The sequence below is a fragment of the Astatotilapia calliptera genome, chromosome 9, assembly GCF_964374335.1.
Source record: "Astatotilapia calliptera chromosome 9, fAstCal68.1, whole genome shotgun sequence".
In the NCBI taxonomy this organism is placed as follows: Eukaryota; Metazoa; Chordata; class Actinopteri; order Cichliformes; family Cichlidae; genus Astatotilapia; species Astatotilapia calliptera.
In genome coordinates, this window is record NC_137430.1 from 24,417,803 (window position 1) to 24,433,706 (window position 15,904).

The 15,904-nt window shown below is 38.8% G+C and overlaps 1 protein-coding gene across 2 annotated transcripts; it reads left to right on the top strand.

Moving 5' to 3' along the window:
• The first annotated feature begins 8,643 nt into the window (after nucleotides 1–8,643).
• Nucleotides 8,644–12,615, top strand: LOC113029239 (TNFAIP3-interacting protein 3-like). 2 transcript variants are annotated; one of them, XM_026180008.2, is made up of 10 exons: nucleotides 8,644–8,778; nucleotides 9,742–9,854; nucleotides 9,938–10,001; nucleotides 10,237–10,311; nucleotides 10,399–10,464; nucleotides 10,547–10,690; nucleotides 10,773–10,901; nucleotides 11,005–11,079; nucleotides 11,497–11,622; nucleotides 11,708–12,615. In XM_026180008.2, exons 1-10 carry the CDS (start codon nucleotides 8,776–8,778, stop codon nucleotides 11,846–11,848), a joined length of 936 nt encoding a protein of 311 aa, XP_026035793.2. In that variant the 5' UTR covers nucleotides 8,644–8,775; the 3' UTR covers nucleotides 11,849–12,615. The 2 variants fall into 2 exon arrangements, with proteins under 2 accessions (XP_026035793.2, XP_026035794.2); XM_026180009.2 differs by having other exon boundaries at nucleotides 10,577–10,690.
• The last annotated feature ends 3,289 nt before the right edge of the window (nucleotides 12,616–15,904 follow it).

The window sequence follows — 15,904 nt, forward strand, 5'->3', positions numbered from 1 at the left end:
TGGGGTGACTCAAGACTTTTGATTTACTCATTACTGTATTTAAACAACCAAAAGCTTTTATTCTGCATTTCTCTGGAAGTTCATTTATTCTTGTGACAGATGCTTGAAAAACGTTCACATCAATGAGCTAAGCCATGTCAAGGCCTGTTCATCTAACACTGGCTTCCATAACACACCCATCCAGATAAGATTAGCCGCTTACCCTATTTTAGCAGTTGACTCACCTAGTAAAGGCAGCTCCTTGGCTTAAATGTCAGGTGGATTTATCTAAAGGTCATTCTATTATAATTAGTGCTAATGGGTGAAAGTGAAAGCAGTTAACCTTTTATTAAAAGTTGTAACGATCTAAACTAAATCTACAGATGGCTTGATAATAACAGTGTCAGTAGAGCAGATGAGCACACTGGTTTGACCAACGATGACTAAATAATGATGCAGTCAGTGTCAACATGGACCAGAAGTGTTTGCAGCATTTAACCCTTTAAAACCTGAATCATGAAATAATTGCCAGAAAATAACATTTTTCTGAAAATATTGTTTATTTAACCTTCTTTTGTTTAATTTTATTTAATTGTTTAAAAATTGAATCACATTTCAATTTCCATATATGACATTTAATTTGTATCATATTTGCTTATCTGTTTTGTTTTGGGTTTTTTTTGATTGCTTAGAAATATATTGTGCAATTTATTTAGGTTTTTCAGGGGAGGAAATTCACACTGATTATGTTGAAGTCCCAAAAACTTTCAAAAAACTGTATGTATCAAATATGATACACTAGGCATTAAGGGGTTAATTTGGACACAGCATCTTATATGTATACTGGACCATAAGCAGTGACAATGCCCCGCTGATATGTATGGTTCCCGCTTTCAGTAGATGAATGAAACCAGTCTTGTCATGTCAAATAATGCACATATAATACAACGTTTTTTTTCTTCTTGTATCCAGATCAATTGATGAGCTAAATAGGTTAAATAAAGCCCAGTTTATTGTTGCGAAGTGGACAAAACTGTCTTAATGCGTGTGTGTTTTGGAGCTACTTTCAAAGGGTTTTGCCAGTTGGCCTTTACCTTTGTGATTCTTCTTTACATGCAGATTCACTACATTCATCCACCATAGCACTGTTTCTGTGTGGGTGGCTGATTGAGGAATGCACAGTCCTTTCTTGTAGCACACATTTCAACATGTCACAGTAAGAAAAGCACATGTGCAATTAATGTTCCTCAAATTCTTTGTGTTCCAGTAAACCATGACAGTAAAACCAGTACTTTGTTTGTTTTTCTAGTGACTGAGCATGCCTGCAAAAGGGTTAGAGGGAAAGAAAAAAGAGAACAGGGCGGTTTAAAAGAGGTTCACTTACAGGAGAAATGCAATGATAGAGGAAATAATTAGCAAATTCTGTAGTTTCAGTAGTTAATTTCATAGTAAAAAGTTAAGCTATTCATTTCATTACGGTCTACCACTAAGCTACAGTTCTGTTCAGTTCAGTGTTATTTATATTGCGCCAAATCACATCAACAGTCACCTCAAGGTGCTTTAGACTGTAAGGTAAAGACCCTACAGTATTACAGAGAAATCACAAGAAGATGATCCCCTATGAGCAAACCCTGAGCTATAAAGAAAGAAAACTCCCTTTTAATGGGAAGAAACCTCCAGCAGAACCAGGGACAGGGAGGATCAGCCGTCTGCCATGAACTTTCGGGCAAAGGGAAAGAGAAAAGAAAAAGAAAAGCACAGGTAGACAGGACAAAACGCAAACTATAGAAAAGACTGACGGGAACTCAGAAAACATGAACTGAAACTACACCTTATTGAGGATCTTCCTATGTCACCGTCAGTGGTCTGCAATAGTTAAAAATCATTTTCAGTAAAAGTATACATACAGTCATAGTAAAAAGAAAGCACACTCTCCGTCAGTTCCAATGTTTTATGTATTAAGAGATAAAACAAAACCATCTGGTTCTTAGCCAGACTTACAATTAGGTAAATACAACCTGGGGGAACTACAAACATGACATTTTACACGGTGTCATTATTTATTTAACAAAAACATAGCCAAGAAACAGTGTGCAAGCACAGCCCATGAATCAGTCACTTGTAAAACCTCCTTTAGCAACAACTTGAAGTAGCATGAGGTACATTTTTTTTTGTGTAACTTTATCAGTCTTTCACATTATTGCGATGGAATTTAGGCCCACTGTTCTTTACTGGGATATTTCAGTACTTTCAGTAGATTGCAGTAGATGAATTCTCATCTTTTTCTTTCAGCCATTCAGTTGTAGATTTACTGCTGTGCTGTGATCATTGCCCTATTTCATGGCACAATCTGGGCCAAGCTTTAGCTTATTGGACAGATAGCTTCATATTTGATGCAGGATTACTTTGATATACTATATACTTTGATATAAAGGACATTGTTCTATTGTTTTTAGAAAGAAGAGGCTTTCTACCGGTAACCCTGTCAGACAAGCCGTACTTGTTCAGTGTTTTTCTAGTTATGCTGTCATGAACTTTAACATTTAACATCAGTTAAAGTTAACTGAGGCCTGTAGAGTCTGAGATGTAGCTCTTGGGCTTATTTTGTTCAGTTTCTCTGAGTAGTGCACAACTTGACCTTAGACTAAGCGCCATCACTGCTGGAGAAACTGGAAACTGATTGATTGGAAACCTGAACTTTTGCTTATGTGGAAGCAGTAAAGGTGTAATTAGTTTTTCAGAAACTTTCTGCATTTTGGCTTTGGTTTTCTTCGAGCTAATGACACTGTGTAATATTTCATGCTTTTGTTAGTCTGAAGTTGTATTTACCTAATTTTAAGACATGTTTTATTAAGCCCTGAAAGATTGTGAATTTCCTTTTTCCTTGTTTTTTACTCTAAATCTTGATTTCTATAGTGTATAAAAACTCTGTGACTGTGACTGAAGGGCGTTTTATTTCTAAAACTATAATTATCTGCTTATAAATGGGTTTCACTAATAATATCTAAAAAAATATTTGTTATTCAGTCTTTTTTTGTTTCGTTTTTTTTTTTTTTTTAGAGGGATTAGGTGAAAATTTAGGTCAGCTGAAATATATACTTGAAAACAAGCTACACCTTTGATGAGCAGGTCATGCAGTTATGTTTGGTTAAATAATTTATCAGAAAAAAGTCTGTTTCCACGCCTCAAGCAGCACATATGAAAGCCTCAGCTCTGATTTTGGAAACCTGAAACAAAACCTAAAAAGCGAACAGGCTTAGTAAGTTCAAATTCAGCGTCAGTAACTTTCTGTGAAGTCATCGGGATTTTATGGAAAGAAGTCTCTGACAACAAGCAATATTTGCTTAGCTAACTTTCCACTTTTTCATCTAAACGCTGTGTTTGTTTTCTTTCTTCTTTCACTTGAAACCGATAGCAAAGGTTACACTAACACGTGTGCAATTATGCAAACCTGCTAAACCACTGATCACAAGAGAAAGTGTTCCAGAACAAGATCAAACCCGTTTTGGGTTTTTAATTCGTAGGTGTACGCCACAAAGAGCCTTATCTGTTTCGCGTGTGAACCAAAGATCTGTGACAGGATCTTAAAGAGCAGAGTTAGACATATTTGTGTGAGTGATACTCTTGTGGCAGGAAGAGGGAGGCTCCTCGAGCAGAGTAAAACCTCCTCTTTCCTTTCTAGCGTATAGCTGCTGTGTCACACGTACCGTAAATGGGCTGTATTGGTGCTGGGAAGAGGCGTTCGGGGTTCTCACTGCACAGGTGTAATATGAAGAAGGCCCCTTGTGTAAAACCACAACATGGGGTACTGTGACAAGTACTGTAATGTCGGTAAACATTGTCACGATTTGAGTCACTGTTGTTGCCATTCGCACAATCACACTAATAATAATCTTTGTGTGGCACTTTTAGGACAGTGGCAAAGTGTTATTGTGGTGACAGCGAAACCTTCAAGGTCATTTTTTGACATTTCCACATATTTATCTAAAACGGGCTTTTTATTTAAGTAAGCTGGATTGAAGTTTTCTAAAAACCCAGCAGACCCTGCCAGCCCCCTGACAGTCAGTACATTACCTGCTCCGCTGACTGCTACTTCCCAGCTTACTGATGCTGCGCCCTCCATAGACATTTTAAGAAAGTACTTAGTACTTCTTAGTGGGTATAAACCTTTCCAAATCCTTCTTGGGTCCAGGAATGTGGACAAATATGGACTGAGTTTTTTGGGGGAGGGGTTAAAGGTTTTACTAGAGTAGAAAATGTACAGTATCACCGACTGAGCAACCAAACAAAGTGATGTTAATGCTTGACATTTTTTTAAAGCATTTAAGCAAAGTACATGAGTAACCAGAGGCCAATCACATTCCCTGAATGAAGTGAATTTCCCTGATGAACTGGGAATGTTTTTAGAAAAATCTTTCAACTCCTGCAGGCAGCAACTATGACACTTTACCATGCTTACTTTAAACATTGTACTTTTTAGCACTGAATTTAGCATTAGACTGCTTTTTCAGTATGGTCTCAGCAATATAAAACATCTGTGCATGACAGGTTGTTAAGTCACGATACATGATAACTTCCTGATTTGATGCAGAGGTTCCAAACTGAACCAACAACAACAAAAAAGAAAAAGAAAACCTGGTTAAAATGTTTAGTGATTCAAATTAGCAATGTCAAAGTCAAGCTACGTGTCTAACAATGCACAAGTTTAGGTATTAGAAGTATTAAAAAGCTCAACTTTTGGACCAGACTGAGAAGTTTATGTCTGCTCTAATGCTGGACATTTTAACAATTGAGTCTGTGGGATCTAACTGGCTTTTGCAAACCAGTCTAAAGAGGCTACAGTTGGTTATTCTGGGCCTTTGGTTACTGTATTAACACTGGAGCAAATATACACACTGTGAACAAGGATTTGCACCTTGTCAAGACATAAGCCTTCGTTTTAATTTAATTTGTAATTGCAGGTGATTATACACTAATGAAAGCATCACTATCGATGTCACATTTAATTATGTTAGAACAGAGAACAGATACTGATGAGTGTTTAACAGTTACAGCCTGGGCCTAATACTGCAACCTCCAGGGTGGATGAGCTGTTGCCTCAAGCACAAGCATTTAAATCCAACTAATATGCTGTCTTTCTGTCTGTGCACGTGCTCTGTTTTTTTTTCTTGTGCATTGCATTGGACAAAAGTCTCAACCAAATTACAGTAATTAAATGGCTATGTGGCATGAATAATTGGTATAAGTAAGGGGCCAACTTAAGTATAATATATATATATATATATATATATATATATATAAAAACACCCAGCACGCCCCTGCGGGCGGTTTATCCTTCAAGCTCGGGTCCTCTACCAGAGGCCTGGGAGCTTGAGGGTCCTGCGCAGTATCTTAGCTGTTCCCAGGACTGCTCTCTTCTGGACAGAGATCTCAGATGTTGTTCCTGCTGGATCTGCTGGAGCCACTCGCCTAGCTTGGGAGTCACCGCACCTAGTGCTCCGATTACCACGGGGACCACCGTTACCTTCACCCTCCACATCCTCTCGAGCTCTTCTCTGAGCCCTTGGTATTTCTCCAGCTTCTCGTGTTCCTTCTTCTGGTGCTCCAGGTGAGGCATGAACTCACAACCTCGGCATTATAAGTATATATATATATATATATATATATATATATATATATATATATATATATATATATATATATATATATATATATATATATATATATATATATATATATACATATATATATATAAGCATTTTAAGACAGGAATTTCTCTTTTTTGGAACAATTAATTGTTGTCTAGTAACATCAGTGTTTACTAAGCCTACATATACTCTCTATATTATTTTCCAAATAACAGTTTTAATTACACAGAAGTAAAAATGAACATTTTTGTTAGTGTTTTTTAAATCTCATCTCCACATGGTGATATAACTTTAGGTTGCAAAACATTTCCAACACTTTTAACATGTAGCTTGTGTCCAAATAGTACAAAGTCAAGATAGCATTTTCTTTATAAATGACCCAAACACACCATGATAATAAATGTGTATGGCTCAGGTGGTTTGGAGAGAGGTGTAGCAGTCAGAAGGTCAGTGTTTGATCTCCAGCTCTTCAAGTTCATGTATTGAAGTCTGCTTGGGCAAGATAGTGAACCCTGATTTGCCCCTGTTGAATCCATGTAAGTGTGTGTGAATGTTATAAAGCACTTAGGCATAAATGCGTGCGTGATTGGGTGAGGTAGAGAGTACCTAAAGTAGTACCTCAAAGACATTCAAGTTAAGTAGAAAGGTGTTATATAAGTAAGGCTCCATTTATTGTGCCTGCTATAGAACAGGCAAGATAAAAGCTTAATAGGATAATGTATTGGTATTGGTATTTATGTGGTTTTCTCTGAATAATTAGTTTCTTGTCTGATGTATGTAGAAAATATGTAAATGATGGATAAGGCCTCAAAATCTGAGAAGTAAAGCCAATGTGGAAGTGCCTTGAAGCTGCACTGTTCCTATTGGCCTGTAGAGGGAGGGTCTTACAGTTCCAAAAAGAGTCTATGCTAAAAAAAAAACCCTTATTTGCTTGGTCACTAGTTGGACATTTTCCTCAACGCGAGTTAATTTTGTAAATTATGGTTCAACTTAGAATAAAAAAAGGAGAGAAAACAGGCCCAATTTAAATGAGGGGCTCCATGTAATTAACAAATTGTTACCACATAAAACGTCTACGTGAGTCTTCTAGGGTCTGCTTGGGTTTCCAGCTGTCTGCAGCACAGTACAACTGAGGCATGCGAGTGCAGTGTACATAGACTGTAGATAAAAGATGACAGCAGAAGCGCTTTAGATCTGCAGTCTTTCCCATTACCAGCAGGAGGTGATTCCTGTGGCTCAAACACACACACACACACACACACACACACATGTATACATATATATATATATATATACGTATATTGAAATCTATAGGAAAGCAGCTTTGTATTTTTTGCTCTGTGACTTCAGTGAAAACTTTCTCAGTGACTTTCTGATCTCACTCACTGTTTTCAAGTGTAAGCACTTTAGGGCAAGCACACCCTATCATAGACAAATCACTACCACTTGAGAATGCACCATTGGTCGACTTCTCAAATCCACACTTTCCTTGGATATCACGGAAAGTAGAGGTCTCAGGTTTGGGCTTCAAATCAGGTCTGCAAAGCAATGATGATGATGATGATGTGACGGTAGCTATATTCATTTATATATGGGAACAGACTTGTATAATCTCTCTTGAGTTTCTTTCACCCATAGAGTCGAGAGTTGGCTATTTTTGGTCTTACTGGCAAAATCTGGGGATTTCTTTTTTTTTATTTCTTATTTTTTTCAGGTGGAAATATCAAAAAATGTCCTAGGCTACAAAAATTAATGGTTGTTTCGGTGGAGTGCGGGATATCACATAATGCCATGCTGGAACGTCCCCACCATTGGCTATATTTAATAGGAGTGGAAGCTCCCACTTCAACAAAAGAAAAACAAATATCTTGATGTGAAAAAGGGCACTGAGGAATTACATGTCTGTGTCTGTTTGGTAACATCATCTCTAATTAAAATGTGCTGATCATGAAACCAGTCTCCTAAAGAAGAAAAGGATGGCGTGTCCTATATGTGGGAATAAATCACACAGGTTTCCATAAGAAATAATAAATAATTAGCTCTGGGTTGAGTCCCCCGCGCTGAGTGCCGGTTACTGGAGGAGGAGCAGTGGCGTATTTTCCCCTCTCTTTCTTCCCTGAAATAAGCCCGCTCTGAGTCAACACCTTTCAGAACAGACTGTCAAGAGATTGTGTAAATGATAAGCCTGCGAGATGTGTGATTTTCCCATAACCCGCAGGCCATAAGTTTTGCATTTTTTTGGACAGTTTCATTTCGATATTAGTGGTTCTGAAAGCTGGTCGGGCTTTTAAGCAGCTGCAGTTTAACCACCCAGGAAGTAAAGAAGAAAGAAAAAAAAATACTCAGCATACAGATGAGTTCACACAGCTGAAACTGGAGGCTGTCCACTGTAAAAAATCAAGAGTCAGAATCTCTTACAATATTATTTGGTATCATTATAATTTTTCATATGGTTTCAAAATTTCATTCACATGAATTAGGATATGAACTTTAACCTTGAGGTATAACATATATAGTAAACAAAGTATTTTTTAAATGTTTTTGTTAATAGACACACAAATAAAGCTATAAAAGCTATAAATCTATAGCTATCAATAGTGTTATTTTATTTTATTTTATTTTATTTTGTTTTACACCTAGTAATGTGTTGTCCCAACGGGTAGAATAATTAATTCATGAATTAATTAACTGGGTTTCTGTACATTATACATGCTTTTTTATATAAAGCAAAACTATCTCTGTAAATACAGTAAATGTTAGCTTGGTGTTAAGTTTAAATGCTAGAAAAATATTCTCTCGGTTAAAAAAACGTAAATAAAGATTTGCCATCTTTTGCAGTGCAACAGCAGATTTTTTTTTTTTTTTGTCTTAGTCATCGATTCATACCATAAACACATCGTCTATTACCGCTCGAGGCGTTGATTAACTGCTTGTACTTTCCTTTCCTTCGACAAAGTCGGTCAGTCGCTCAACTCATTCTGACTGCACGGGACCGGGGAGGGAATCCCGGCAGCTGATTGGACAGTCAGGGTTTTCCCACGTCACAGGGGATCCTCGGTATAACTGAGAGGCGAGCCGGTCGCGTCGCTTCAATTCACATGTTTTTTAGTCGGGTCTGCACACTCTGAAGACGCCTCCGAAACGCAGTATGGTGAGTCTGCTGCTTTTTACACTTCGCTATTACCGTTGCTATTATCCAACAACTCTGACCTTCTACTTAAAAAAATTAAAAAAAAGTTTTGCTTTGTACAGAACACTGACCTGGACTCAGAGCAGGAGGAGTTCAATAGGCTTTTATATCAACTTGGACATCTTGTCCTGATAAACATGTTAGCTCCTCAGAGGTTTTTAAAGGCAGTTTAAATATTGATGATTTACCGAGGAACGTGCAAGCTGAGGTCGGGTAACCACGTGACAGCGCGGGGTATAGATAATCGACATCCTTTGTGGGTATGAGTCAAGTGTCACTTTGTGCCATTACAAACAAACTGAGCTCACTGCAGCACAGTATCTCCGTGGAGCACAATGACTACGTCAAGGCTGCAACACACTCTTTGAGTAATTGAATTGTTATTAGTAATGACTGATTAATCGTTTTCTGAGACAAAAGCAGAAATACTTGTAATATTCATTTATGCTGATATCTTTGGGAATTTGCATTGATGTCAAATGAAACTGCTGAACCTGTGGAAATATCTGTTTCTACACTGGGGTGTTATGTCAGAAGAAAAACTCATTTTAGGCCATCCTAATGTAAATACATCTCTGCTGGCGTACTTATTCTTACAATAGAAGAACCGTTTTTTTTTTTTATTATTAGTATTATTAATTTCATATAAAACTTATAAGATAAGATAAGATAACCTTTATTAGTCCCACACGTGGGAAATTTGTTTTGTCACAGCAGGAAGTGGACAGTGCAAAAGTTATGAAGTAAAAATTAGAATACAATAAGAATAAATACAGTACACAACTGTACAGAATAGAATAAAATAAAATACTATATACAGTAGAATAAAATAGAATAAAATATACAATAAGATAAAAATAGAATACAAATGCTATATACAACTGAGTAAGTCCTTATGTCCTTGACTTTTTCTTTTTTTGACAGTCTCTGCTTGAAAACTCAACGGCAAGGCTGCCTGTGGACCCATCAGAGTCAAATGACACTGACAAACACAGACAAGCCCACAGACTGTATCCATCTCTGCCAAATATAGACAGGTGAGACACATCACAGCAGCACTTATGTGAAAATTGGAGTCAGTTTTTATGGAGGAACGTGATGCAAATAATTTGTTTTTCAGGTATGAGTTTTGGTGCAATACTGGGGAAGAACTACACCCGTCTGTGAAGCTGGAAAACACACAGGTAACAAAAGAACAGAGAACCACCACCTTTTGATTGCCTGACCACAACTGAATGATGATATTCGTTGGGTTACTGGAAGCAGTGTGAAGCAAAACTTCCAAAAATGTGTAAAAGGAAGTTGGTAGAGGGAGTCGTGTTGCATAATTTCCCAGAGTCGCAGGCATTTGGCTGTTGATGGATTTACTGCGTGCCACATTTGAGTAGTTCCTGTTTTTCTCTCTTTTATGTGCCTCAGCTGCAAGGGTCCTCTCACAAAAGTGATGTCAACATGAAAACACAGATTCTTATCTTAGAAGAGCAAAAGAACGAGGTGAGTACTTCTCAGACTTTCTGTGTATCCATCCTACGACCCGCGTATGCACGTTTAAAGGTTCACAGTCTTTCTGTTTTTACTCAGCTTCTTTCTATTAATGAGAAATGGGCAAAAGAGTACCGAACCATGGTGCACTACTACAAAGAGAAGGTAAGAAAGGAGCAAGTTCACATCATTTAATGTTGTTTTTCAGCTCGTGTCGGTTTATTATCGCGCTTGTTTATCATTTAAGTGTTGTCTGCGTTCTGCACCCAATGTCCAGGTCGAGGAGTTAAAAGCATTACAGCAGTGTGATCGCTTTGAAGAGGAAGAAGGAAAGCACGTCACGTTAAACCGACTGAAGCTCAAGGTGATCAAAGGAAAAGAGAGCGCACAGGTAAATGCGCCGACCGCTCTTTGATAGATTAAGTCGTTTGATCTGAGCGCTAACGGTTCCCTCATGGGATGCTTTTTCACAGACGGAAGAGAGTGATGCCAGCTCTGAGAAGCTCGAAGCACAGAAAGAAGTAAAAGAGCTGCGAGCGCAGAACAGCGCCCTGACCCGCAAAGGGCAGCATCAACACGAGGAGATCAGACGACTGAACAAGGTGAGGCATCAGGCTTTCTCTGATATTCACTGATGAAAAGGAAGTCTCATTCTAACCCTCGCAGTAAAAACGCTCTAACAGTGGTTTCAATGTGTCTGTGCAGGCCTTAAAGGAGGCGCTTCAGGCTTCTCAGTCCCTTGGAGTGGACAATGAAACACTAGACATCTGGAAACATCAAGTGAGTGCTTTGTCTTCATGTGTGTGATGTTTTTCTTTGCATAAAGACTGAAAACAAAGGAAAAAGGTATTACTTGTCCGTGTCCAAAGGCAATCAAAAAACCTATAAAATTCACTCTGTAGTAGTCTGGCTAATAGCTGCTTTCAGCTGCCACTTTGCCACAAAGCAGGCACCCTGCATGTTTGATTTTTGTCAGCGTTTTACACCGGATCCCCTTCCTGACGCAACTCCAAAAGGGATTTGTGTCTTCAGCTCAAATCCACTCAGCTGCTTTTCACTTACTCACTTAAATGAATGTGTAAACCATATCTTATAAAATCCAAGGTTAAATGTAGTAAGGGGTGTATAAGACTTGCCCAAACTGTTGAGTTACCCCTAATGGACATCTGTTTTTATTTGTCTCACGTCCATATTTAGGCTGAAGTCTTTAAGGAAGACTTTCGGAAGGAGCGCAGAGACCGGGAGAAGCTTAAGGGCAAGTATCTGGAACTGGAGAAGAAGTATACCAAAGCTCACAACGAGCTGCATGTCCTCAGATCTCAGGTACCATTCGTAACCTTAGAAAATTCAGCATGTGAACTATAGGATTAGTGCTTGACTTTAATATGCTTTGTGTATATTCTTCCAGATGACATGGACTCGGCAACTGCACCCCGTGCTTAACTGCTCCTGTGCAAATCAAGCCAAATGTCCGAACTCGGAGGGCCACCAGGTTAGCCAGAATCACATGAAGCTGCAGAGGCGGTGCACTCTCGATAACAAGCAGTGAAGCTCAACCAACTCCTCTGACTTTTTGGGATATTGTTTAGGCGGACTTTCTGGAAGTTTTTCCCGGAGTATGAGCAGCCAGATCAGTGTTCATTGCCAGCAGAGTGAGGAAGTGAGCTCTGTTCCAGCTAACTCCTCTGCTGGTCCTGCTTGTAACAAGGCCACGGCATCAGTCTGGGTCCACTGAGAGACTTATGTGGGGCAAGGGAGGAACCTAATACACAAATATCGATGCATACGCTTACCAAGAGGAGAAAGGCAGCGAAGGGTAAAATGAAACTGTCAAGATAGGCTGATTACACTTCGAGTGTGACACAGGTTTTATTGCACTGCCCAAACACTACTGACATCCACCATACTGATCAATGATGCAACAAAAATGTGGAAATTTCCTGTGTTTAGCACTTGTAAACACCCTGTGCTGCACTACGCTGTAGAAACCTCTTAAAAAACAGAGTCTTGCCCCAGTGATGGGACTAAAAAAGATCAAAACTATCACAGCTCTGTAAGGAGGCAAAGAAACTCGAGCTATGCTGTGATTATAAAGGCTGGTGTTTTTCTGACTTATATTACACTATGTTATGTCGGTCGTATGCAGGCGCTTTTACAACAGCGAGAATCAAGCCTGTAAGAGAAAGAAGTTAATATATAATATATAATATATACATTTATGTTGAGCAGAGTATTTATATATGTTTGGAAACGTTTTTTTGCACATTTTTGTCTGTTTCTTATTTATTTGTCGTGAAAATAAACAACTATACGCTGTTTGTGTTTTAACATGTTCGTACGCACTTCATTCACTGAAATCACTTTTTCACAAGATCAGACAGGCCAGATTGTCTAATTTAGGTAATGCACACTCAACTTTAACACACACTCCACTGGACTTTTTAAGGATTTCGGTTGCACGATACAGCGCACTGCAGTGAACTCATTTTCACGTTAAAGACACCAGTTTGAGGTGAATATGAGATATGTGACGTGGTGTGTTATCCACCCAGTGTCTCAGCAGAAATCAAGACTCATCAGATCAGGCAATGTTTTTTCCAGTCTTCTAATGTGCAGTTCTGGTGAGCCTGTGTGGGCAGCCTCGGTTTCCTGTTCTTAGCTGACAGCACCCAGTGTGGTCTTCTGCTTATTTGAGTTACCGTTGCCTTCCTATCAGCCCAAAGCAGTCTGGCCATTCACCTTTGACCTCTGACATCAAAGAGATATTTTTTTACCCCGAGATTTGCTGCTCACTGGATATTTTCTCTTTTTCAGACTGTAAACCCCAACGACAGCAGTGTGGGAAAATCCCAGTAGATATGAATAGATGAGCAGTTTCTGAAATACACCAGTCTGTCTGGCACCAACAACCATGCCACGTTCAAAGTCACTTAAACCGTCTTTCTTCATTCTGATGCTCAGTTTGAATTTCACCAGCTCGTCTTGATCATGTCACCGACTTGCTGCCATGATATTGATTGATTAGATATTTGCTTTAATGGGCAGTTAAACGGGAATAAATAATAAAGTCTATATCTTTATATGGACTGGTTCTTATATAGTGCTTTTCTACTCTATCTGACCACTCAAAGCGCTTTATACAACTAATTCATTCACCCATTCACACAGGCACTTTTTTTACAAGCTATTAAGTGCTTCATACACATTCTCACTCTGATGGATGCATCAGAAAGCAACATGGGGTTAGTATCTTGATCAAGGATATTTGGCATGCAGACTGGAGCAGACTGGGATCAAACCACCAACCTTCCAGTTAGTAGCTGACCTGCTCTACCACCTGAGCTACAGTCTTTGACTGTAGCTGTGTTTGGTAAAGGATAAAGTTGAATATATAGCAGAATATAGTACACATGTGTATCTGTGAAGCACTTAATGTCTTAATGTTTTCAGCTCATCCGGCTGATGGACCGATTAGTTTGTTCTAGGGTGGGACCTCCCTGCATCTGTCTACAATTTACAAGAACCGCCACTCCTCCTACAGTATTAGTGAGATTTCAGTGAAACAAACACACTAACCACCTAATTCATCCAAACTGTGCTCAAGATCAAAGTCACATTCATAGTTTTACAGGTAACAACTTGTGAATCATGATGGAAGTTGAGCAAGACGAGCAACTAATTCATTGACAATCTGCTCACCTCTTAACAGGTAACATTACCTATTTGCATTATTGAATCAGATAAAGGAAACGTGATTTTCCCTATATTGCACCGATATGTTGAAAAGCTCAGTTGTTAAATTTCAGGAATCAAAACTGATTTTTTTCTGAGGCCTGACAAGCAAAATTTGTGTATTTCTCATTTCAATTTAAACTGGGCAGCTTCAATGACAGACCTACAGTAACTAAGTTTTCAGTGTCACAGCACAAAGATGCAAGAGCAACAAGACGCCAACAACTTGCCTTTGCACTCACTCTTACGAGCCTCAGAGCTTCCTGTGTCGTTGCTGCAGTCATTCAGTCAAATTGGAAGTCATCTGCATGAGGAAAACTGAATATGAAGCCTACTCTGAGGAAACTGATTCCACTTATAGTTTCATTGCATATGTTAGTGCTGGTGTAGCAGACTGCTTTGTAGAAACCAACCTTGCTTGTTTGAAAGACATCTGAAAAAGATTCTGTAGTTGGAAACCTAAATCAAATTTAAAGCAGACCATCTAATTTACTTACGAGTCAAAGACACACTGATGCCTCCAGCAAACCAATGATTGATTCAAGAGACTATAATAAAAAATACTTGTGTTAAAAATAGTTATTTTTTTAAGTCACTTAATATTGTTCATAAGTATCAAGTATCAATGACGGCTCAGCACTGAGAATCAGCATACCTCTACTGACCTCTAGTGGTAACCAGCGCAACAAACAAAACCTCACTCTGCCTCACAATTCTCAGTTCCCTAAATAATGAGGAAATATGACTAAGCCGACCTCGGAGCCAGCAGAATCTCGATTACCTTATTTTAGTAATTTGTCCATTACGTTACATGTTTACATGTCCACTAACTGGAAGTCTGTCTCTGACTGTATCTGTACACATAAGCAGAGGGCAGTTCTGTGAAAGGATACTAAACATTTTTCCCTAAATGTTTTCTACTAGATATCCTATCCTCCGCAAAGCTTTCAAGTAAAGACTTTAAGAGAGCTGCAGGATCCTTCTATTTCTTTATTTACATGATGATAATTTACATCTGGCAGTGAGAAAAAAGCACAGCCTATGCTGGCGGAAAGATTTTTCATATGTAGCAAGTTCATCTTGAATTTCTGGGCTTTGTTTAGGTAATGTCTCACTGAGGCATGAAAAAAAAAAAAAAAGATTTGGCAGCAAGTTCACCCAAGCCCTAGACTTCCACTTGCTAAAGGTCATCACTCAACAAATGATGCTTCTCTGCTGCACCGCCAGAAACCACAGAAAGAGCTGGCTGTACATCTGTAATAACAGCTGTACAGCCAGAGCCTTCAAAATGCTGGAAAAGTTTTTAGAAAGCAGGAACTACAGCAAAAAGGATCGATTTCTGGTAGGGGGGGAATGAAGGTTTTAACTTGAGGGGAAGTATGTTCTCTGGCTCTTGTCTGGCAGCTTATTTGCTGTAAATCAGGTACATACCTGAATTACACGTAAACATTGCTTGCAAAAGGCTTTTGATCACTGAAATATCACTGCTTTGGATTCTCATAAACTCAAACAGTAACAACCAGCCACACTCAACAACATGGTGTAACTGACTCATTAGAAACTACACTGCATTGAACCCAAAGATAAAGCCAATTAACCCGTGTGGATCTAGTTTTATACAACTCATTGTTGTAACTGATTTAAGGCAAATAAGCTCTCCTGCAAGAGCCAGAGAACATGTTCACATTCCATTACAGGAATTTTTGTGAGATCTTTCCCCCTCAAGTGTTTAGAACACAAGGCCCCCACAAGTGGACAGACGGACAGGATGTGCAAATTCTCCTCCATCTGCTGCTTTTCACTCTCACTGCGCTGCAATGTCCTCACACACAAACAACAGCAGCTTCAGAGCTCTCTTAAAAGCCAAAGAAAA